Source organism: Tamandua tetradactyla, chromosome 10, assembly GCF_023851605.1.
Source record: "Tamandua tetradactyla isolate mTamTet1 chromosome 10, mTamTet1.pri, whole genome shotgun sequence".
Lineage (NCBI taxonomy): Eukaryota > Metazoa > Chordata > Mammalia > Pilosa > Myrmecophagidae > Tamandua > Tamandua tetradactyla.
The window spans coordinates 98,733,944-98,757,131 of record NC_135336.1 but is presented as its reverse complement, the minus strand read 5'-3'; the positions used below and the strand labels follow the sequence as shown (position 1 = coordinate 98,757,131).

The 23,188-nt window shown below is 41.0% G+C and overlaps 1 protein-coding gene and 1 long non-coding RNA gene across 6 annotated transcripts in view; one reads left to right on the top strand and one right to left on the bottom strand.

The window, feature by feature from the left end:
- The window catches only part of LOC143648669 (interferon-induced GTP-binding protein Mx1-like), a 37,575-nt gene that overhangs the window by 10,717 nt on the left and 3,670 nt on the right, over nt 1-23,188 (bottom strand). For all 3 annotated transcript variants that reach the window (XM_077118959.1, XM_077118957.1, XM_077118958.1), the window contains exons 3-10: nt 22,998-23,139; nt 10,078-10,270; nt 9,342-9,479; nt 6,778-6,932; nt 5,918-6,056; nt 4,475-4,673; nt 2,098-2,176; nt 366-488 (exon numbers count right to left, since the gene is read on the bottom strand). In XM_077118959.1, the coding sequence (XP_076975074.1) occupies nt 366-488; nt 2,098-2,176; nt 4,475-4,673; nt 5,918-6,056; nt 6,778-6,932; nt 9,342-9,479; nt 10,078-10,270; nt 22,998-23,117 (1,146 nt within the window). In that variant the 5' untranslated portion in view covers nt 23,118-23,139. The remainder of the gene's footprint in view (nt 1-365; nt 489-2,097; nt 2,177-4,474; nt 4,674-5,917; nt 6,057-6,777; nt 6,933-9,341; nt 9,480-10,077; nt 10,271-22,997; nt 23,140-23,188) is intronic.
- On the top strand, nt 193-23,188 carry LOC143648670 (uncharacterized). 3 transcript variants are annotated; one of them, XR_013158717.1, is made up of 7 exons: nt 193-403; nt 477-664; nt 895-1,127; nt 17,201-17,278; nt 17,792-17,943; nt 20,499-20,661; nt 23,025-23,188. It is a non-coding gene; the product is annotated as an uncharacterized LOC143648670 (long non-coding RNA). The 3 variants fall into 3 exon arrangements; XR_013158718.1 differs by having other exon boundaries at nt 17,792-18,118; XR_013158719.1 differs by lacking the exons at nt 477-664; nt 895-1,127.

Sequence of the window (23,188 nt, the reverse complement as noted above, 5' to 3'; positions counted from 1 at the left end):
GTCAAGGGGCCATGTGTGTGCTGAGGGTGGGTGAGTCAGCCCTTGCTTCCTAGGGGGCAGCTGCAGAATGAGCGAAAAGCACAAGCTTTGGCACCAGAAAGTCTCATCACTCTCCTTTCTACCTGCAAGACCTGGGGAATGCTCACGATGACACAGAAGTGACTGTGACAGGTACTGATGACCTCACCACCACTCCCGCCCATCGCCCGGTTTCCACCCTCCCCCTCCCCATTTTCAGTACCAAGGGCACAGCATGTACTTGGCTCAGCTTTGGGGGAATGAAGAGAGCGGTAAATAAGGCACACAAGGCCTCTCCTGGACAGTGACGCCTGAGTCTCCAACCCAGTGCAGCTGGCAATACTCACGTCAATCAGAAACAGCATCTTCGCAGCTTCTTCCTCTGGTATGTCGACACCACACTTTTGTAACTCCTCTGATATTTTCTCATGGTTCTCCTTTATCTGGTTTTCTAACAGAGGCAGAGAGTTCTGAGGAAAGTGGAGAGAAAATAATGATGATACATGAATGGATAGAAAACCCAAAACAGATGCCATGTCCAAACTCCTTCCAAAAGCTTCCAAGTTGCTGCTCAGTACATCTGATTTCTCAGCTTCAATCTAAAAGGAGGATTTTGGATGTGAGAGGGCTGCCGCTTTCCATCTAGGTATTTCTGTTTCCCTGCTTTTGTGGGAAAAGCCTCATGACCCATGCTGGGCCCCTACTTTGTTTGGTTCCCAAGCCCTGCCAGTGCCCCCAAAGGGGCAGCTCCATCAGGGGTCATTTTGTAGAACCTCTCTACAGGGATATTAGAAAGACCCACACATCTAGTGGGCTTTTAAAAAGCAACAGTTGGAACAGTTTGAGATTTGACAACTTTTATGTTGTCTTTCACAGAGAAGTTAAGGGATTTTTTGTTCCTGATTGAGAGGTTGTGGTGGTTGACCCTTTCACTGCAAACATCTAAAAAAGCTGGTGAAAATGTAAAAATGCATCCTTTTAAATGCATCAGCAACCTGGCAAATTAATAAGGGATCAGAGGACAAAGCTACGGTGACAGTGAGAACTGGGGGATACAAGAGGAGTAAGCAGCATTGAAGCTGGATTCTAACTTGAGGGCATTTGTCAAGGTAGGAAAAACTTGACCTTTTGTTTCACGGACTGACTCTGTACGGGGGTGGGGGGTGGGGGAGGCAGATAAAAGCCCCAGGTGGGCCTCCTAAAGGTGGGGAACCTAATGAGACAGCACCCTCTTTCTGCACAAATCTGGAACTCCAAGGAGCTACAGTCTCATTATAAAGATAGACTAGAAATAGCCCTGCCCTCTACCCCTGCTCCTGGAACTGCTTGGAAAATCCTTGAACTTTTGACTAAAGTTCAAAACCACACTCCCCACTGGGCATCTGTAATCACAATTCAACTGCGAGGTAGGTTTGCTGCCCAAGTTAACACTCGCTGAATGATTCCCAAAACCTTCAAGCTGAAGGCACCCCAGGGCTCCAGCAGAAGCAAACGCTGACCCTCTCTGGTTGGGGTCCTAAGGAAGAAAGACTCAGAGGCAAAGCTCCAGCCCAAAGACACAAGGTGGTGTGGGCAACAGCCAGAAGAGGCAGCCAGCACAACCTACCATACTAGACTTCAAGATACTGGCATCATCAAATGCAAAATACAATATAAATCCATGCAAAGAAATCTATACAGAAGATTGGAAATTTGTAAAAGCAAGCGACTATGTCCAGGCAGATTTGAAAAAAGAACCACAGAGAAATGAAAAAAGGAACTTCTAGAAATGAAAGTTATGATAATGCACGATACCCCAAGATTGTGAGAGCAGCTAGCAATGAGAAAGGGAGATTTCCAATTTCATTGAAGCCTAGTGGATAGGGTCTAAGCCCATCCCACTCAAAGTGCGGGCCATGCAGCTGCAGCACTGCCTGGGTGCTTGTCAGCAATGCACAATCTCAGGCCCCACCTCGGAGCACCTGGATCAGAAGCTGCATTTGACCAACCACCTGGCCCGCATGCACCTGCCGGCTGAGAGGCCGACATGGTTCAGTTTCACAGCCCTTTTAGAGATGGGCTATCTCTGCGTGAGCTTACAGAGATGTGTGCGATGAGCTCAGCCGTCAGTCTTTCTGCCAGGTGGGGAACTGTAGCCTTCCCTTCCTCCAGCAGAGCCCTGAGGGAGAAGAAAGCATAGGTTTCCATCTCTCTGTCACCTCCAACTGCAAATCTGCCTTCCGCCATGGGGAACGTCCAAGGCATATGACTTCCAACTGAATGGACTGTCTTCTAATTGGTACCCCCCAAATATTCAAAACTTGATGACAAAATTATGACTGAATTTTAGTAATTTTGTTATTTCGACAATGGTATAGAATTTTTCCTTCCATCTGGTATAATAATATGTTGCTCCGAACAGCTGACTAAATAATAAGTCTTCATGAAAATACATATACACACCTAGAGATACGTTTTCATCACACTCGCACATACGTACACTCACATGTGCACTAGATGTGTCAGTATACACAAAGCATATAAGTATGTTTTCATTAAAATATATTCATGCACATTTGCCTAAGAAAACACATATAAGTAAACAAGTATGCAAATCCTGAACACCGACTGAGGTAGATACTTCCTCACTGAACAGGGGAAGCCGTCCCCCTACCCCCAGATAAGAACTTAAACTATTGGCTCCTTGGGAGATAAAGCCACGCGCTTGTCTTACTTGATCCCAATGTGGATTCACAGGGGATGTAATTACAGGGCTTTCTACAGCTTCCAGGACCTTTAAGGATAAAAGTCTCTGCATGTCTAAGCTTCAGCTTCTACATCTGTCCACTCCAGCTAATACCCCGCCAAAGGCTTCTTGAGAGAGTTGAACACAACTGCGTCCCTCCAGCACACGCGTCTCCCTGAAGATGGTGGTTGCCTTTCACCGGACCCTAGCCAGCTTTCCACTGCCGTGAATGGTTCCACCAAAGCATTTCAACGGTTGCAGATCATCTCTGTGTTTTGTTTCCCCGGCCCCCTGATTATCTACATTTAGAGTGTTCCCAAACTTTTTTTTTTTTTTTTTTTTTTAACATGGGCAGGCACCGGGAATCGAACCCGGGTCCTTGGGCATGGCAGGCAAGCACTCTTACCTGCTGAGCCACCATGGTCCGCCCATTCCCAAGCTTTAATGATTTCAAACAAAGCTGTGCAGAACCTCCTTCAGCCGACAGCACTGCACATGCCCCTGCAAGCTCCTGGGCAGGATTCCAGGCCTGCCGTCGTGCTACCCAGCCCCGCAGAGAAAGGGCGCACGAGGGCAGCTCCTGCTTCCTACCAGCCCTGCCTGTGCTCATTTTCCATCTAGCCAATTCCATCAGTCTCTTCTTTGTAAAAAATGTTTTCTTGGTGCATTAGGGTTAGAAAGGTCTACCCCAACCCAGGATTATTAACTATCCATCTACGTTTTCTTCCAGGATGTTTATGGCTCCTTTTCTATATTTAATTCAGAAATTCAATTGTTACTGCTGGAATGCAATATACCAGAAATGGAACAGCTTTTAAAAGGGGAATTTAATAAGTTGCTAGTTTACAGTTCTAAGGTCAAGAAAATGTCTCAGTTAAAACAAGTGTATAGACATGTCCAATCAAAGGCATCCATCCAGGGAAAGATATCTTGGTTCAAGAAGGCCAATGAAATTCAGGGTTTTGCTCTCAAGTGGAAGGGCACATGGCGAACACAGTTTCTCCCTCATCTGGAAGGGCACATGGCGAACATGGCGTCTTCTGCTAGCTTCTTCTCCTGGCTTCCTGTTTCATGAAGCTCCCCGGGAGGCATTTTCCTTCTTTATCTCCAAAGGTTGCTGGCTTGTGGGCTCTCTGCTTCTCGTGGCTATGTCGTTCTGCTCTGCTCTCTCTGAATCTCCTAGCTTACTCTCTTGTTGTTCTCTTTTATAGGATTCCAGTAAACTAATCAAGACTCACCCAAATGGGTGGAGACACGTTTCCCCCAATCCAGCGTAACAATCCCTCTTGTTTGGGTCACATCTCCAGGGAGATGATCTGATTACAGATTCAAACATGCAGTATTGAATAGGGATTATTCTGCCTTAACGAAAATGGGATATAGATTAAAACATGGCTTTTCAAGGGGACACACATCCTTCCAAACCAGCCCAGGGTCTATTTTGGGGCTGTCTACTTTTTCGTCCCTGCTCTTTCTATGTCGTTATTCCGATTCTAGCATCACACAATTTAATTATGTGGCAATCCCTCCTTATTTTTATTTTCTTATTTTGCAACCCTTTGTGGATTTCCCTTTTATTTTTCTAAGCAAGTTCCAGCATCACTCTCAAGGTACAGACACACTCAGATGCACACAATACCTACATTTCAACAGTGGCAATTTTGCCAAGGAAGGATAGACACACTTTCCTTAGGTTCCTTTCACCCTCGGGTGCAACACAGCAGAGCGTACCTAAAAATCTCGTGGTCTTCAAAGAAGCTCCTCTCTCTCTGCAGCGCCTCGGCCAGGCTCAGCCTGTCCTGGATGTCCTGCTGGCCCCGGCACTTGACAATCATGTAGCCCTTCTTCAGGTGGCACACGAGGTTTCGCACCACGTCCACGACGTTCTCCTCTGTGCCTCTGTCCACCAGGTCGGGCTTCGTCAAGATGCCTATGAGCCAGAGCTTTTCAATTAGAGAATGAAATGCAGGGCAGCTCACACCCCTGGTGGCAGGAGAACCCCTCAGCCTTCCAGCCATTCCTCCCTCCCTTTCTTGAGAGCAAACAACAGTCCTTCCAGAATCAAGGTGCAAGGTGACGTGCCAGCCCTCCTCCTGGGAGAGCAGCACAGTGCAGGTGGGAAGAGGGGACTGTTCTCTTACTATCAGCTAAGGTGCCTCTTCCTCAGGCTCCCTTCTCCTTGCCACCAGGCCAAGGAGACAGCAGCATGCAATGGCCTTTGTGTATTTCCCACCTCAACAAATGAAAGAGCCCATTCTCTAATGTAATGGTGTCCAAACTTTCCTGTGGCACAGAATCGCCCCAAGGTCAGGGTGAAAAATGCAGAGTCTCAGGCCCTGTCCCACAGATTTCAATTTGGGAGGTTTAGCGGGATCCAGGAATTGAGTTTCTAAAAAGATTCTAGTTATTTCTGATGTACGGGTGCTCTGGCACAGCCTTTGAGAATCACAGGTCCAGCCAGGACTGACAACATAATCTGTGGGGTCCAGTGCAAAATGAAAATGTGTGCCCCCTTGCTCAAATATTATGTTTCAAGAGAGCAAGAGCAGAGCCTTAAAGCAAGCAAGAGGCCCCTCCTAAGCACAGGGTCCCCAGTAAGTGCACAGGTTGCAAGCCCACGAGGCTGGCCAAGGTCTAAGCCTGGGGTTCACAGGGTCCACTAATAAATGCTGCCCTGGCTGAAAGCCTCCAGCCTAGAACATTCGAGCAGCCACAAAAGCCGGAGAATGAAAGCTGACAGGTTCTGGATGGTGGAGTAGAAAGACCAACGCCTCACAACCTCATTGAACAGCTGTACAGATGCTGGCTACCTTTACTCAAGTTTTTTGTCATAGGTGCAAATTATCGTCTGTTTAAGCCACTATTGTCAGATTCTGTTCCTTGCAGCCAAATGCATTCTTAACAGACACAGTCTGCCTTCTGATTTTGCTGCATCTCCAAGCCCCACCACACCTAGTGATAAAGATTAAGAGTCAAGCTGTGGTCTTTAATCGAGTCCAGCTAACTGGCCTGCACAGGCATCAAATGTGCCATGTTTGCGATTCTTATCTGCTACAGGTGGGTCATCCTGCAGCAGCCACTACCGCCCTGAGTGTGGGCCAAGTAACAGCCACCTGGATTTAAGGGTTTCCCACCATCGACACTGTCAGTTCTGAGGTTCTCCTCTCGCCTCACCTATGGTCCTGTCTCCTTCGGGGTCCACCTCCTGAGCCATGCTCAGCGCCTCTGTGGTCGCAATGTCCACGTTACTGGGCACCACCACCAAGTTGATGGTCTCCTGCTTATTTATGTACTTCCTGATGAGGGTCTTGATCTGTGGGAAAACAGGAGCAGGTGACTTGTGAGCACTGCAAAGGGGATGAGAGAAGAGGCGGTTCCTGACCTGCATTTGCTTCATGCCTGAAGAGTCGTGGGACTCTTTTCCCCAAAGAAGTAACTATGGAGAAAGGAACCCATAAACTCAACCTAGTGGTACTTCCCACGGCAGTTTTAGGATAAACTAAATTCCCTGAGGCAGAGACATAGCCATGGGATCAGGGAAAACCATAAGGCGTTAGCTGATCGACTAGTCCCGAAGACCTCCAATCAAATCTGACGGCCACAGGAAATGCAAGATGCCAAAAATCAGCTGGCTTATTCTCTAAATCTTTAATCCAGAGAGTGAGAGTCACTGACACTCAGACATCATTCTGCCTGTTTCTAATGCTGTCACAACAGAAAACCCTTTCCTCATAACAACCAGTTTAGATGGATCATGAAACACAACCATAACCAAAAGTGAGTCATTGTGTAAAACACCAAACAAATATGAAACATATTTCCAATATTACTGGCTTGCCTTACTCTCTCTCGAGAAAAGCATCCATCAAACTTGACCAAGGAGACTGCAAGCAACAGTCTCTTCAAAATCCCTATTCATGCCTCTACATATGCACCCCTCCAGTCTGAGCCCTGAATCACTGCTATTTAAGGCCGCCCCCCACACACACACACCCGCCGCCAGGGCTGAGGATTCTTGGAATCTGAACTTTCACCTGCCGTCCGATGTCAAATGGTTGATTGCCCACAGCTACCCTGGTTATACCAGGAAGGTCAATCAGGGTCAAATCCGGGACATGTGGGGAGCAGACCTCCAGATTAATTAGCTCGTGACTGATTCCCAATCCTTCCCCAGCGATGGCAATCTGGGCTAGAGAGGAGGGAGAAAAGAAAAATGGAACAGAGCTGAGGATGGACATCCCCCATAGCAGTGAACCCTCTGAAAACACCATCTACTTGCTATGATTCATGGATAAAGGCACCTCTGAAGCATTCACTTTTCTGCTATTGGAGCTATAAGAGAACTCAAAGGAGACCTCAGTACTTTTCCTGCCATTGGCTAGAACTGCCCATGGAGAGAACTGCTGGGAACATCTCCATGAAAGACACGTATCTGTGCCGGCCCAAAGCCGGCCAGAGTTCGGAATGACATAGCCAAATCCCTCCCATTGATGTCACAGGGAAATTAACAATGAAGGAAAATTCAAACAAATAACAACCCAGTGAATTCCTAAAACATGAGTTGGAAAATTATATAGGAGAAAGGGCTTATTTTAGGCAAGATGAACTTTGGCTGTTTGTATTCTGTTAAGAGGTTTCATTTTCTCATTCCTCCTTAATAATGAAAACTCTACAGCAATTTAGAATATGACCTTTTTTCATCAAATTGGTAGCTAATGCCACTTTACTCTTTTAGTCCTTTCTATATCCAGAATGTCTTTTTAGTATTTTTTTTTATATTGATCTAGAACTTAGATTGGAAACAACAAACTACAGATGGCAGAGTTGGCTAATTGTTCCCCAATATCCATTCACCCCTCTTCCTATGAAATACAACCTTCATGTTTTTAGCTGATCATGCAGCAATTTAGATGAAAGACTCCATTTCACAGGCTTCCCTCCAGCTAGCTGTGGTCGTAAGATTATGTTCTGGCCAATGGGATATAAGTGACAATGTTACGTATGACTTCCAGAAAATGTGGCTAAAGGCCACGGCCATGCCCTCTGCCAATGTCCAGTTGGGTTGGCTGGAATGCTAACTCACCAGTCAAATCATGAAGGTGCCTTGGGAATGGAGGTACAGACAGTGAAGCAACAAGGCAGAAGTCTGGGTCACTAGCAATGCAGAACCCCCAAGTCATCCACAGTTTGCACACCTCCAGATTTGGGTAGGAGAGAAAAAGAACTTCCACATTGCTGAGACCAGTTGGCAGGAGTTGCTCACATATTGCTTCAATAATTCCTTCCATTCCTGTATGCATGCTCCTTTACAATGTAACTTTGCTGCTTCTCTCATAGAGAGAATATATGTATTTCTTCCTCTGCCCCTCAAAATTGGCCTTGACCATGTGATTTTCTTTGGCCAAAGGCACATAAGAAAGTGTGATGCCAGCAGAGATATGAAAGGTGCTCACATGTCAGGAATTGCCCTCTCCTGAGATTGAGAACCTTTCTGCCACCCTGTGAAAAAGCCCAGGCTGTCTTGCTGGTGGATGACAGGCCACAATGGAGAGAAAGCCTGGTCATTCCAGCCGAGGCCCTGGGTGTGACTGAGGTCATCCTAGACCATCCAGCCCCAGCCAAGCAGCCCAGATGAGAGTAACTCCCTAGCCAGTCCATACAATCAAAAGACATGAAGTTTTAAGCTGTTAGTTTTGAGATTGGTTTGTTACTCAGCAAGGACTAACTGATACACACAGTTATCTTGAGTCTTCTGCCATAGGTAACCAAATGAATCCTAACTAATACAAAATATCATTTGGTCTGCAACATTAACATTTTCTAAAATAGTCAACAGATGTTAACTGGTTTTCCCATGTTTATAAAAGTCAAACCCATCTTTTCCTCCTGTTGGATATTAGTTTATACAATGTTTGTACCTTCTGAAGCTGAGTGAAACTTAATTATGTGACATGTGAGGGAAAAAATTTAAAATAAGGAAAATTTATGCGTTCATCTCACTGATGGGTACCGTTTCTTGCCAATGACTTTGTCCTGATGTATATTTCTTCTGGTATTATTTCCCTTTTCAGATGTTTCAAATTGATTTTCCTTTGTGATTTGCATTTTTGACACCTTTCACAAAATTAGTCTAAGCTAGGATTCTGCAAACACACACATTTCCACCAGTTCTGAACAGGGTGATACTCCAGTCAGCATTTTGGAATTATGTTTTTATAAGGGTGTAAGGATTCCCTGTCCCCCATGCCCAAATCCTTTTACATCAGATCTGTGGAGTAAGAATCCCTTGTGCAGGGGTCAAATTCTCTGTATCTGGACACCAGTTTTAAATTAAAGAATTCATGATATTGTCAGGTACTTAACTCCATACTAATAAATTATTGATGTCAAATTAGGTCCAAAGCTCTGGTCTTAATGAGGGTAAAAGAAGGGTTCATATGAAGCCTGTGACAGAAAAGGGAGGGCAGCAAGGGGTGCAGTAGATCCTAAGGGAGCAGGACAGGCTAGAAAGGGAAAGTGGCAACGCCCAGGTGGCCCCCCACTTCAAAGGCTGGGCCAGGCATCGGCCGGTGATGATGAACAAACAGAGGGTACTCACCTTTATTTATCTCCACTTCTACCTCGGAAGCATCTGAAATGTCAATCTCACAACCCAGGTAACTGACTTTCCCTTTCCACTCATTTTCAGTCGTAAGTTTTTTCAGTTTCAGCACCAGAGGACATCTCGTAACGATACCTAGGGGGCATTTCCATATCAGTACTTATACTCAGCTCTTAAAAATTCTATGTGATAGTCTTAGACCCACCCACTTTGGCTCTCAAAGTTTTTGTAAACATCTAGGGAGAGTATTCAAAATGTAAACTCCCTGGTCATAACCTCAGATACTTTAAAGCATTATCTTTGGGGAGGGCCCGGATTATGTACCGTGATTGCCCATCCCAGGTGACACGTGGCTCATTAATGAACTGAAAGGCAGTTTAGATTTTGCCCTTCGTCCCAGGGTTCTGCCATCAGCTCAGCTGATGAACTGCTAAGCTTATGCAAATACTCTCGTTGTCCCCAATATATACTCCACTTTCACTAGAAGTGTATGCTGTCCACACAAGGCCACCTTACCATCACTTTCCCACTGTAACCCCCTCCCCAATTCCTACATATTTTCCACATCCAACTCTTATTTCAAGAGTTATTCCAACTCAGGCCTCATTTCAGGAAAGACACCTGCATGCCCACTGTTCTGAGCTGAGGTCCCACATTCACTTACTCAGATCTTCCCCCAAATGCTGGCTGCACATAACTTACACGAAAGTGTGCATTGAGAGTAAGTTCTTACCGCTGCCTCTGGGAAGCGCAACCCCTGACAGAGCCTCCAGCACGGAGCTCTTGCCCGAGCTCTGGTCTCCAATGACGGCAATGGCGGGCAGGCTCAGGTCCTGCTCCACACCCAGGGCACGCAGGGAGTCGATGAGGTCGATGCATGGACGCACCTTCTCCTCATACTGGCTGCACAGGTTGATCTCAGTGCCCTGAAGGAGGCAGAAATGGAGAATTGTGTCATGGCCTCTGAGCCAGGCTCCATCCAAGATGGATCCCGGCCATGGTTTTTATATGGGAGCAAGTCAGATGAAATTTCCCTACTCTATGGTGGGTGTTGGACCACTCTAACACCATTCCCCAGGGTGGAAGACTCCAGCCTGTAGTACCTACTGCCCACCAAACCATAGCACTTCCCACCTAATGACAGAAACTGTCAACCCTAAGGAAGACTCAGAGCAAGGGAAAAGATCAGCCTAAAAAAACAAAAGTGTCTCACAGTGGATGCAGGTGATGGGCAGGTCTGAGAAAGAAACAATGAGTTAATAAAAACCACCGGAGGAACTTCCACTTCTGGCCAAGATGAAATAATAGGGATAGATTTGCCCACCCTCCTGGACAGACAGAAAACTGTGCAAAATAGGGGAAAAGATAAAACAAAACATTTTCATTAGGGGCAGCACGGGACTGTGATCCCTGAGAAAAGGGGAAGACTCAAGTTTAGCTCTGAGACTTCTAAACTTACAACTGGGGGCAATTTGCACACTACAGCACAGAGGAAGAGAAAAGAAGGTCAGAAATGTGGAAAAGAGGAGAAAAGAAGAGAGGGTTGAAAAGACAACTAACAGAAAGGGAGAAAATATTTGGAAACCATGTATATGATAAGGGTTTAATATCCTGAATATATAAAGAACTCTCATGATTCAACAACAAAAAGAAAACCCAATTAAAAAATGGAAGGAAAATGAGCCAAGAATTTGGGGAGAAATTTCTCCAAAGAAGACACTCAAAGGGTAAGTTAAGTATGTGAAAAGATGCTCAACATCATTAGCCATTAAAGAAACGGAACTTAAAACTACAATGAGATAGCACTTCACACCCATTATGATGGATATTATTTTTAAATCTGAAAAAAAAAAAAGTGTTGGTGAGGATGCAGAGAAATGGGAACACTTGTACGCTACTGGTGGAAATGGAAAATGGTATAGCCATGGCAAAAAACAGTGTAGGAGGTCCCCAGAAAGTTGGACATAGAATTACCATACGACCCCACAATCCCACTCAGAGGCAAATACCCCAAAGAACTGAAAGCAGGGACTCAGTCAGATATTTGTACACCAAGGTTCATAACAGCATTGTTCACAATACCCAAAAGAAGTGACTCAGATGTCCACTGATAGATGAATGGATAAACAAATGGGACATAGTCATACAATGAAATATTATTCAGCTTCCAGAAGAAATGAAGTGCTGGTACCTGTTATGACATGGATGAACTTTGAAGAATCAGATTGAGTGAAATAAGCCAGACACAAAAGGATAAATATTATATGATTTCTTTTCTATGAAATACTTGGAATAAGCAAAGTCATAGTGACAGAAAGCGCAACAGTGATTACCAAGGGTGTGTGCATTGGGGCAGGGGGGATTGAAAGTTATTACTAAATTAGTATGTATTTTGGTTTGGGATAATGATGGAAATAGTATGGAATTAGATAATGGTGAAAGTTGCACCATGTTGTCAGTGTGTTTAATGTCAAATAATTGTCCACTTAAAATGATTTTTATGTTATATGTAGTTTACCACAATTTAAAAATATGTTAAAAAATAAAATAAAAAACTAAATTGTTAAAACAGGGAAAAGGAAAGAAGGATATACCAGGCAAATATGAATTAAAAGAGAGTTCAAGTGGCCATATTATTCAGACAAAGTAGACTTCAGAACAGAGCATATTAATGAGAGACACAAAGGGATGTTTTACAATAATAAAAGGGTCAATTGTCGAGACAATTTTCATATTCCTAAATATGCATGCTCTTAATAAAAGAATTTAAAAATACATGACAAAAAACTTCATCATAGTGAAAGGAGAAATAGATAAATCCACATATAGTTTCAACACACCTCTCTCAGTAATTGGTAGAATATTTAGAAATTCAGAAAAAAAGAAAAAAGAAAAAAGAGAACTTAAACAACAATGTCAATCAACTTGACCCATTTGATATTTACATAACATCTGGCTCAACAACACCAGAACATACACACATGCTTTACAAGTATATATGAAACATTCACCATGCCAAATTATATTTTGGGCCACAAAACAAATCTCAAAAACATAAAAGGATTGAAATCATGCAAAATATGGCCTCAGTGGAATTAAGAAATCCACTGCAATACCAATCCAATACCTGGAAAATCTCCAAAGATTTAAAAAATAAACAATGTACTTCTAAATAACACATGGATCAAAGAAGAAATCACAAGGGATAGAAAACATTTTGAATTGAAAAAAAAGAAAACATAGCTTATAATTTTGGGGACGGAGCTAAAGCAGTGTTTACAGGGAAATTTTTAGCACTGAACATTTATATTAGAAAAAAGATCGAAAATCAATAATCTATGCTTCCTCCTTGAGAATTTAGAAAAGAAGAGCAAATTAAGCCCAAATTCAGAAAAAAACAGTAAGAAATATAAGAAAAAAGTCAGTGAAATAAACCCCTGAAACTTGAGAAAAATCAGTGGAAAAAAAGAGCTTGTTCTCTGCAAAGAGCAATAAAATTGACAAACTTTTAGTCAGAGCAATCAAGAAAAAAGAAAGACACAAATTACCAACATAAGAAGTAATAAAAGGAACATTACTACAGATCTCACAGACATTTGGCATATTAGGAGTAGCTCCACGCCATTCAATTCTACAGTTAAAATGACATGGACTACATCAACAAATTGGATAACCTATATGAAATGGGTAAATTCCTGAAGCACACAAACTATCAAAATGGACTCAAGAAGGAACAGAAAATCAGAATACACCTAGAAGAAGTAAAGAAATTGAACTGATAATCATAAACCTCCCAACAAAAAAAGGCCTAGGATCAGATGGCTTCATTGTTGAATTATATCAAATATTTAAAGAAGAATTAACATGAATTTTTCCAAAATCCTCAAAAAAAGTGAAGAGAGAACATCTCCTAACTCATTCTATAAAGCCAGCATTATCCTGACACTAAATCCAGACAAAGACACTACAAGAAAAGAAAACTATAGGTCAATATCCCTTATTACCGTAAATGCAAAAATCCACTGCAAAATATTAACAAATGGATTCAGCAGCATATTAAAAGCATTATCCACCATGATCAAGTGGGATTCATCTCCAGTATGCAAGTATGGTTCAATATAAGAAAATTAATCAACGTGATACACCAATTTAACAGAATGAAGGAAAAAAACTATAAGAGCCTCAATTCATCATAAACAACTTTTGACCAAATTCAACACCCTTTCATGACAAAAATACTCAATAAACTAGGAACAGAAAAGAAATTCCTCAACATGATAAAGGCCATGTATGAAAAATCCACAGGTAACATCATATAGGAGGATGAAAGACTGAAGCCTTTTCCACTAAGAACAGAAATGAGACAAAGACACCCATTTTCTCCACTGCTGTTCATTGTAGTAGTGGAAGTTCTAGTCAGAGCAATTTAGACAAGAAAAAATAAACAAATTTGGACAGAAAGAAGTCAAATGACCTCTCGTTGCATGTGACGTGATATTATGCATAGAAACTCTTAAAGAATCTCCACCCAAAACTATTAAAGCTAATAAATGAAGTCATTAACATTGCAGGATACAAAGGAAATGCTAAAAAATCTGTTGTAATTCTATGTATGAACAATGAGTAATCTGAAAAGGAAATTAAGAAAATAATTCCATTTTGATAGCATCAAAAAGAATCAAATACTTAGGAATAAATTTAACCAAACAGGTGAAAGACTTATTGTATGGAAACTAAAACAGTTTAGTTTTGCTGAAAGAAATTAAAGAAAACCTAAATAAATGGAATGACGTCCCATATTCCAGGATTGGAAGATTTAATATTGTTAAGATGATACCACTACTGAAAGACCGAAAGTGATCTACAGATACATTGCAAACCCTATCAAAATTCCAACAGTGATTTTTGTAGCAATAAAAAAACCCATCCTAAAATTCATGTGGAATTTTAAGGAATTCTTGAATAGCCAAAATAATCTTTGTTCCTCATCTAATAGGAACAAAGTTAGATGACTCAGACTTTCCGATTTGAAAACTTTACTACAAAACTACAGTAATCAAAAAAGCACGAGACCAGCATAAAGATAGACATATAGATCAATGGAATAGAATAGAGAGCTCAAAAATAAACCCTCCCATATATGGTCAGTTGGTTTTCAACCAGGGTGCCAGGTCAACGATGAACTGATTTTAGATCATTTAATGGGGGATAGGACAGTCTTTTCAACAAATGGTGTTAGGAAAACTAGATATCCAGAACCAAAAGAAGGAAGTCGGACCTGTATCTTACACTATATATAAAAATTAACTCAAAATGGATCAAAGATCTAAATTTAAGAGCTAGAACCATAGAATTCTCAGAAGCAAATATAGGGGAAAATCTTCATGACTTTCCAAGGTCATGCCTTGTTGGCCTTGGCAATGGTTTCCTAAATCTGACACCAAAAGCAAAAGAAATTAAAGAAAAAGTAGATAAATTGGAATTAATCAAAATTAAAAACTTTTGCACATCTGTAGATACCATCAGGAGAATGAAAAAGACAACCCACAGAATGATAGAAAATATTTGCAAATCATAAATAACCAATAAAGTTCTGGTACTCCAAACAATTAAGGAATTCTTACAACTCAACCACAAAAAGACAAATAATCCATTTTTTAAAAAAGTCAAAGGATTGTAAAGGATATTTCTCCAAAGAAGGTATACAGATATCCAATAAACACATGAAAATGTGCTGAATGCCGACAGACATAGGGAAATGTATATCAAAACCATAATGAGATACCACTTCACACCCACCAGGACAGCTATTATCAAAAATTCAAAAATAAGCGGTGGTGAAGAGAAATTGGGATCCTCATGCATTGCTGGTGGGGATGTAAAATGATACCGCCACTATGGAAATAAGTTTAGTGATTCCTCAAAAAATTAAACATAGAATTACCATATGATGGAGCAATTCCACTACTAGGTATGTATTCAAGAGAAATTAAAGCAGTGACTCAGATACTTGTTTGTAAACCCAGGTTCCTAGCAGCATTATTCACGACAGCCAAAGGATAGAAACACCCAAGTGTCCATTAGCAGATGTCTCAATAAACAAAATGTGGAATATCCATCCAGTGGAATATTATGTAGTCAAAACAATGAGTGAAGCTCTGATACATGCTACAACATGACTGGACCTTGAAAACGCTATGTCGCATAAGGACAAATATTATATGATTCCTAGGAATACCTAGAACAGACAAATTCACAGAGACAGAAAGTTGATCAAAGTTTACTCGGGGCTGGAGGGGGGAAAGATAGGAAGTTATTGCTTAATTAGTGCAGTGTTTCTGTTGGGGCTGATGAAAAAGGTTTAGTAATGAATGGTGATGATGGTTGCACAACATTATGAATATAATTAAACGCCACCGAATTGTACACTAAACATGGTCAGAATGGCAAATTTTATGATATATAGATAAATGTATGAATAAAATTTAAAAAAAAAAGAAAAAAGCTTCAGAAAAAAATGGTTAAAATGACAAATTGTGTTAAGTATAATTCACCAGAAGAAAAAAGGGTAAATTACTGAAGAGAAACAAACTACCAAAGCTCATTGAAGAAGCAGACAGCTGAAGAGCCCTATGCCTGCAGAACCTCCCTACAAAGGCAACTGGAGGAGTCTGGTTAAGGCCTTCCCATTCCAGCCGAGATGGAGCAGCCCAGAGGAGATCTACCATCTTGCCTAAAACAACTGGGAAAAAAAAAAAAAAAAAAAAAAAAGGGCATCAGGCAACAAAGGACTGCCATCCGGAAGAAATGGAACCCAAAGGAGGCAGGTCCTAAGACTGAGGAAGTTCCAGGGATGCAGAGCAGGTAAAGGGATCTGAAGTATCTGAAGCAGAGCCCCTTGGACCCCTGGAGTTGAGTGCGCAGAGCTGAGGGTCTAAGGAGACCCAGGCAGCTGGGGTTCACAGGACTGAATGCTGGAGAGAACCCCGGAGGCCAGCAAAGGTCAGCTGAGTACTGACAAAGGACTGGTCCTCAGAATATACAAAGAACTCTCAAGGAAACAAACAATACAGTTAAAAAATGCACAAGAGATTTGGACACTTTGCCACAGGAGATATCTGGGGGACCAATAAGCACATGAAAAGATGTTCAATAGTACTTATCTTTGGGGTAATACTTGAAATTAGTGAATTTTGTTGAATGTAAATCAGATCTCAATAAAGCTTATTTCAAAAAAGATGCAAGTAAATATAAAATTTACACCACACATGGAAGGTGTAAATGAAAATTTCAAGTGGCTTATCAGAATCATAACCAAAACAATTATTGTTCCTAAAACATGATATAAAAATAAAATAGAGAAATAAAAGCAAACAAATGACAAAAACATAAGATACGCCCACTATAATGCTCTCAGGCAAGGAGGATATAAAGATAGAATTCGTTTTCAGGGCTTTTTAAGCTCCTTTTTCCTTCTTTCCTTTGAAAATACCTGCCTGAGCTTTGAGCCAGATTTCTTTAAAGAGAGGCAGGGGCCAGGCTCACCCTTTCCACCCATCATCACCCATGCCTGCTGCTGATGCCATTTTTCAAAAGTGGGCTGACTGGCACCTGGGAAGAAAATAAGAAAATTCCCTTTGTTTATCTTTTACCCCTTTCTTTCTAATTCCTATTTTTGTGTATGCTTTATAACGCACATAAATTTTACTAGAACAGTGCGCTTATAGTAAGAAACTATGCATATTTTGGGACAGGTGATGTAACCAAGAGTTTTGAATTAAAAACAATTATGATTATTGAATTACCATTATAATTATATATTATCATTATATAGATATTTCTTTTTTACTTTCTAGTACATTAGAATAACCAGAAGGAAATACCTGAAATTACTGAACTGTAATCCAGCTGCCTTTATCTCTGATAATGATTGTGTAAGTACAGAGCTTTTATCTTGTGATTGTAAAAACCTTTGACTGGTCCCATTTGTATACCCCAATCCTGTTTTTCAACTTTGGAGTCTCATGATCACTAAAGACAGCCCATAATATTTATTAATGAACTAGCCCACCCCAACTCTAACCTATCTTGCTGGAGATGGATTTAACCAAAATGGGCCTGCCTGACATATGCAGTAGCTTAGATTTCAACCTATAAACGACCTGTATCTCATTATAATACTAAAAATCAAGCCCATCACATCAAGCCTGCCATTTTCTCACACAGTACTGTGACTAAGCATGTAATTAATTTGTGCAGCTCAATTTTTAGATCATCTCGAATTGCATCATCTCAAGCCATTGTACTCATTATCCTAAAACACACCCATCTTTTAACGCTATAAAACTTAGCAGAATTACTGCAGTTCAGGGAGATCAATTTTTAGGTTGAGAGCCATTCTATCTCCTGCTTCGTGCCTGCAATAAACTCTCTCTTTGAAACCCTAGTGTCTCAGGAATTGGGTCCGTTGAGCGCACTGGGCTGAGACCCCACAGCTTTCAATGAAGATGAACTTGGTGACTCCGGTGGGACCAGGTTCTAAGAAGCAAGGAGTCCCTTTGCCCGAAGTTCTGGAGCCCCAGTAGGACAGGACACATGGGTAATTGAGCCTGTGGCAGTACGAGACGCTTTTAGTCTAAAGGCGCAGTAACTGCGTTTTTCTCTACTCTACCAGCACTCCAGACCCTCGGTGCTTTAAAAAGTTTCAAAGAGAGAAAACAGTTTCCACTTCCAAGTCTGGACATCTGACCAGGGAAGTGGGTTCCAAGATAAAAGTAGGTCGGGAAGTCAGTACGTGAGTTCGAGTCCCCTGGACCTGGGTTCAAAACCCAGGGTCCTGCTTTGCTCTGACCTCTACACCTTTCCGTTTTCTGTCATGTATACTCCTGAAAAATAAGTAATCTAAGCAATTAATTGGTATTTAATGCAATTAATATCCGTTTAAATTGTTAATTGGTCTGTTACTGCATTTGTTTTGTTCAGGTGTTCCTCATTGGTTACCGATTACTGAAATTCTTTAAAATAGGAAACTGATTCTAACTGCATTCCTGAATACAGTCTTTTGGGTTGTATGTGGAAAATTAAAAATATTGTAGTTATGAGTCCATGAAAAAAAACACAACAAACAGTTTATTTCTGTAACACAGTCTAGCCTCAATATGACTTAGAATCAGGAAAGAAATGGCCTGAAAATAGTTCTGTAGAAAAGGACACTGTATTACAGCTAGAGTTGTTCTTCAAAGAGAGCAGAAATGCAATGGGATATATATTCAATCCTCTCTCTCTCAAAGTATATTTCTGTGTTCTGTTTTTTGTGTATCTAACTTTCTATTTGCATCTGTCTGCTTATTCCATGTATATTTTCATACCTCTGGATAATAATAGCAAATTAACAAAAATCCTTAAAAAGCTCTATTCAAATTGTTTAAAGATAAATAAGTGCCTGTGCACATACATATAAATGCATACTCCCGAAGTCCCAGAAAAAAGAAAAATAACCCTCCAGGAACCAGGGTTCCAGGCTTCAGCACTAGTAATTACTGCAAACAAAGCCAGACATTGTAAAGAAGCCACCCTGCCTGGAATTTCCTGAAGGCAACAGAGGGCTGCCTTGGGAAATGGACAAAGACATTTCTAATTGTCTTTAAGCAAAAGCTTAAAGGCAGCTTTAAGCAAAACAGATTTAATAATTAGAAACAATTAAAAGAAAGGCATAGGAACTCTCATCAACACTAAGGCCACCTTAGGGGTCTTAAATCCCACTGCCCTCATTTAGAACCTTTTTTTTCACATTTCATATCAACATTACCCAATGCATTCTCCTACTTGCCACAACAGAGGTTCAAAATACTTTCTACTTCCTCCAATGTCACTACTGCTTTTCTGCTCTCTAATCACTTTTCTCAGATGGCCTAGATTACTGCCACCCTCCTCCAACTCGTTTTTTTTTTATTTTTATTTTTTTGGCATTTTAAATAAAATACAACCATTATAAAGCCTGTGTTTGTACAGCAAGTTCCATAAACCAATTTAAAATTAAGGCAAACAAGGAAAAAAATCTATAGATACAAATATCAGAGTTTCTTGAATTCTAAATATTAAACATTAACTTAAATACCATTTGATTAGCTATCAAAACTGTGCATTCTCAAAATATCAAGTAGAAAGTTATTAGATACATCAACTTTGGTACAGTAATGACCTATGTTACTGAACATTTTCAAGATTTTGGTTTCGGGAAAATACAGATGTTCTTACAGTCAACATATGAAAATTGTATCTCTTATGGTATCATAACATATAAAATATTTAAAACTTTAAAAACCAAGTTCAACAGGCCAGGCCTCATTTCTTTCTGTCTCCTGCCCCTTGGCCAAATATGAATGAATCAGTTGCAGCAGCTACAGGAGAAGGGCTGGGTGTACAAACATGGGGGAGGTGTGGGCTTAGTCTAGAATTCTTTCTACCCGGCCTAGAGATTAACAGGATAAAAGAATGCTGCTAAATAGGCCACATTTGTTCTGACAGACTTCCTCAATTAAAAAAAAAACAACTTTTTCTAATGATATCTTTTTGATGGTAACTGCAATAAATTATTAAAACATAAATAGCCTTGAGATAGAGGTAATTAAATAAGACCTAACTGCCAATTTCAGTAAGTAAAGGAAAATGGTCTTGAGAACAATGGAAAAGTTTACCTGGATTTATGCTTAAAACAACTGAGATGCATTTTCCAGAGCTTGATAGACAGTATGCTTTTAAAGTTGTTCATAATTTTAAGATATTGTGAAAACAAAGAAATTTTTTTAACCTCCAATAGAAAAAAGGCAAATACAGGAGAAAAAAATGCAGTGACAAAGTCTAGTCCTATTTCTGTTTTCGTGATTACTTTTTGAGCTAAACAAGTACAATTTTATTGTACTTAGCATTATATCCATTAGACCTTTAAGACAGTTAAAAATTTAAGTTTGTGTTTAATGAAATTAAACTATTATTTTCACAAACTTTATTTTAAAAATAATTGTTTCATAGGATTGTTAAAGATAGTATCAAAGATCTTTTTGATAAACTAAAGTATGTTGGTATGTAAAGGTAAAGTCACATTTATTCCTGAACTCTAACTGTTATTTCTTTGCTCTGTGTGTTTATTGGTAGCTCTCTGGAAGTTTGGGTATCTGTGTGACACCTGAAACTCAGATTTAGAGTTTCCCAACTCTGAAAGTCAGCATTACTCCATACAACAACTGTTAAAGAAGCTGAAAAAAGAGATCAGATAAAAATTAGGGATGTGAATGAAGTTGATCTGGTTAAGACTACGGTAAATCAAAATACAGGGTAAAAGATGTCTGTATTCTAAGAATTTAATTTCCTTGTGAGACCAAAGGAGGAAAGATTTATTTTGTCTAAAATTTAAATCATTTGTACACACTGTCTGATTTAATTTGTTCAGTTTATTTAAACAACCTAAGTCAGCTTTGTTTGACACAGAACCTAGAATAGGAAATGAGATCTTGATAGTCTGTACAGTTTGACGTAATATCCTGATGCATTTCAGAGTATTTGAGGCCAAAAATGAAAAGTATTTGCAAAGTCCCTTGAGGGACTGAAGAAACAAAGCACAGAATTATTATAATTCCTTATTTGGGAAATTTCTGCTATCCTCTCAAGCAATAAGAGCTCCCACTTTAATAAGCCAAGCCCTCGATCTTGAGGCTTGCCTTTATGAAACTTATTTCTGTAATGGCAAAGGTAATTATAATTAATGCCTAGGAGTCACCCCCAGAAAATCTCTTGTTGCTCAGATGTGGCCTCTCTATAAGCCAAGCTCTGCAAATAAGCTCACTGCCATCCCCTCTATGTGGGACATGACTCCCAGGGGTGAGCCTGGCCCTGGGCATCATGGGACTGGCAATATTTTCTTGATCAAAAGGGGGAAAATAAATCAAACAAAATTAAGTTTCAGTGGCTAAGACATTTCAAATACAGTTGAGAGGTCATTCTGGAGGTTACTTGCATGCAAGTTTCAGCCAGAAATTGCAAACTACCACAGTATGCCAAGCCCTAAGCAGTAATATTCCTGAAAACCCTAAAGAATACCCAGCCTCTAAGACTCTTTAAAAGTTTTACTTGTTAATTTTTTTGGAGACGTAAAGCCTCCAGACTGCTCCTATGTCAGTTAAGCACTGAAACCCACTGGAACTGGTCTCTCCAAGAATAATAACCAGTTTCATCCCACTACCCAGTATTATCAATGCTCTTTTCAGTACGAAGAACTCAGCACAGTTGCTGCCCAGATATCCTTCAAGACTGAGAGAATGGACAAACGAGAGGGGAGTTTGTAATTGAGAGTTAAGAATTAACAAATGATTAGATCACTAAATCATTATACAGATATTTCATTTTAGTTCCTAGTGTATTAGGATAGCCAGAGGGAAATCCCTGAAATTACTGAACTGGAAGCCAGGTGCCTCGATCCTTGATAAGGACAGTGTGACTATAAACCCTTTATCTTGTGATTGGCCTCCATTTGCATTTCCAACAACTCCCCAGGTGACGGTGATGCTGTAACCGAATTCCCACAAATGTAATTACAGTTACTAAAGCATTATCTAAATGCTTTCTAACTTTCTGATATGTTGTGATGTAGTCAGAAGCAGTTTGAGGAGACAGATTTGAAGAACCGTCTTCATGAGGAAAGCCTTTGCTAAATAAGTGTTTTCTCTTTTTCACATCCCTGTGTCATTTAATTGGCTCTTGTGCATATCAGGCAAAAATGTTGTCATTTTTGAGCAACAACAATACCATCAGTTCCAAGAGCATACTTTGAGAGCCATTGCTCTAAGGTCTGCACCTAGAAGTGGAGCTGGTGGGTCACAGATGCACCTGGGCTCAACTTACTTGGAAAAAGCCAGGCTCTGCCACCTGACAACACGGCTGCATGGAGGTGGTCCTGGGCCGGAAACCCAAACGGGTATCTAATGGGCAGACCTTCTCACTTTTCCATGTCTTTCACCCACTGTTTTTAATATTGTCCAAAGTACTGCTTAACACTGTCTATGGCAATGGAGTCACTACGGAATGGTTTTGTTTCAAAATATAAAACAGTAAAAAGCTGAGCAATGTCTAAGTGCCCAGCCTTCCCATGCTTAAGTCTCACAACGGCCACACGAAATAAATACTATCTTCACCCCCATGTGGAGATGAAAAACCAGGCTTATAAAGGCAAAAACACCCACCCAAGATTATGCAGCCGGACGGGTCAGAATTGGAACCAAATTCAGGTGTGACTGATTCCAGAGCCCATGCTTGGGTCCCATCAAAAATTACGTCTTCATTCTGGGAGAACAGATAGCACCTTCTGAAGCCTCGGGGGGTGTGTAGCCTGATCTAGAACCATGAGCTGGGAGGGTGACAGCGTGGGGCTTCTGCGCTCCAGGCCAACAGCTATGTGAGCCCCTCAATGCCTCTCCCAGGTCCTCAGCCACGGCTGCACCCTGTGCTCGTTGTCACCTGCGGCAAAGGGTCCATCTTGGGTTGCAAGATGGAACCAGGTAGAAAGAGGGAACAAAGCTGAGCAAAGCCAGCTTCCTGGGGCAGGGCCCTGCAACGGGCACAGAGCACATCCGCACCTACGGTGATTTTCGGACAACTTACTGTTCCCTGCCCTTTTTTCTGTGGCAGGCACACATCGTCAGCGTTCCCGTTGACCAATGGAAGCATGTCAGTTGCAGAGGCTGAATCAGGCTTTGCCTGTTTCCCTTTCGAATGAACCATCTTCTCCCTTTATTGGCCAAGCCTAAAAATCAAGCAGATTGATATATTAACAAAAAAATAAAAAAATAAAA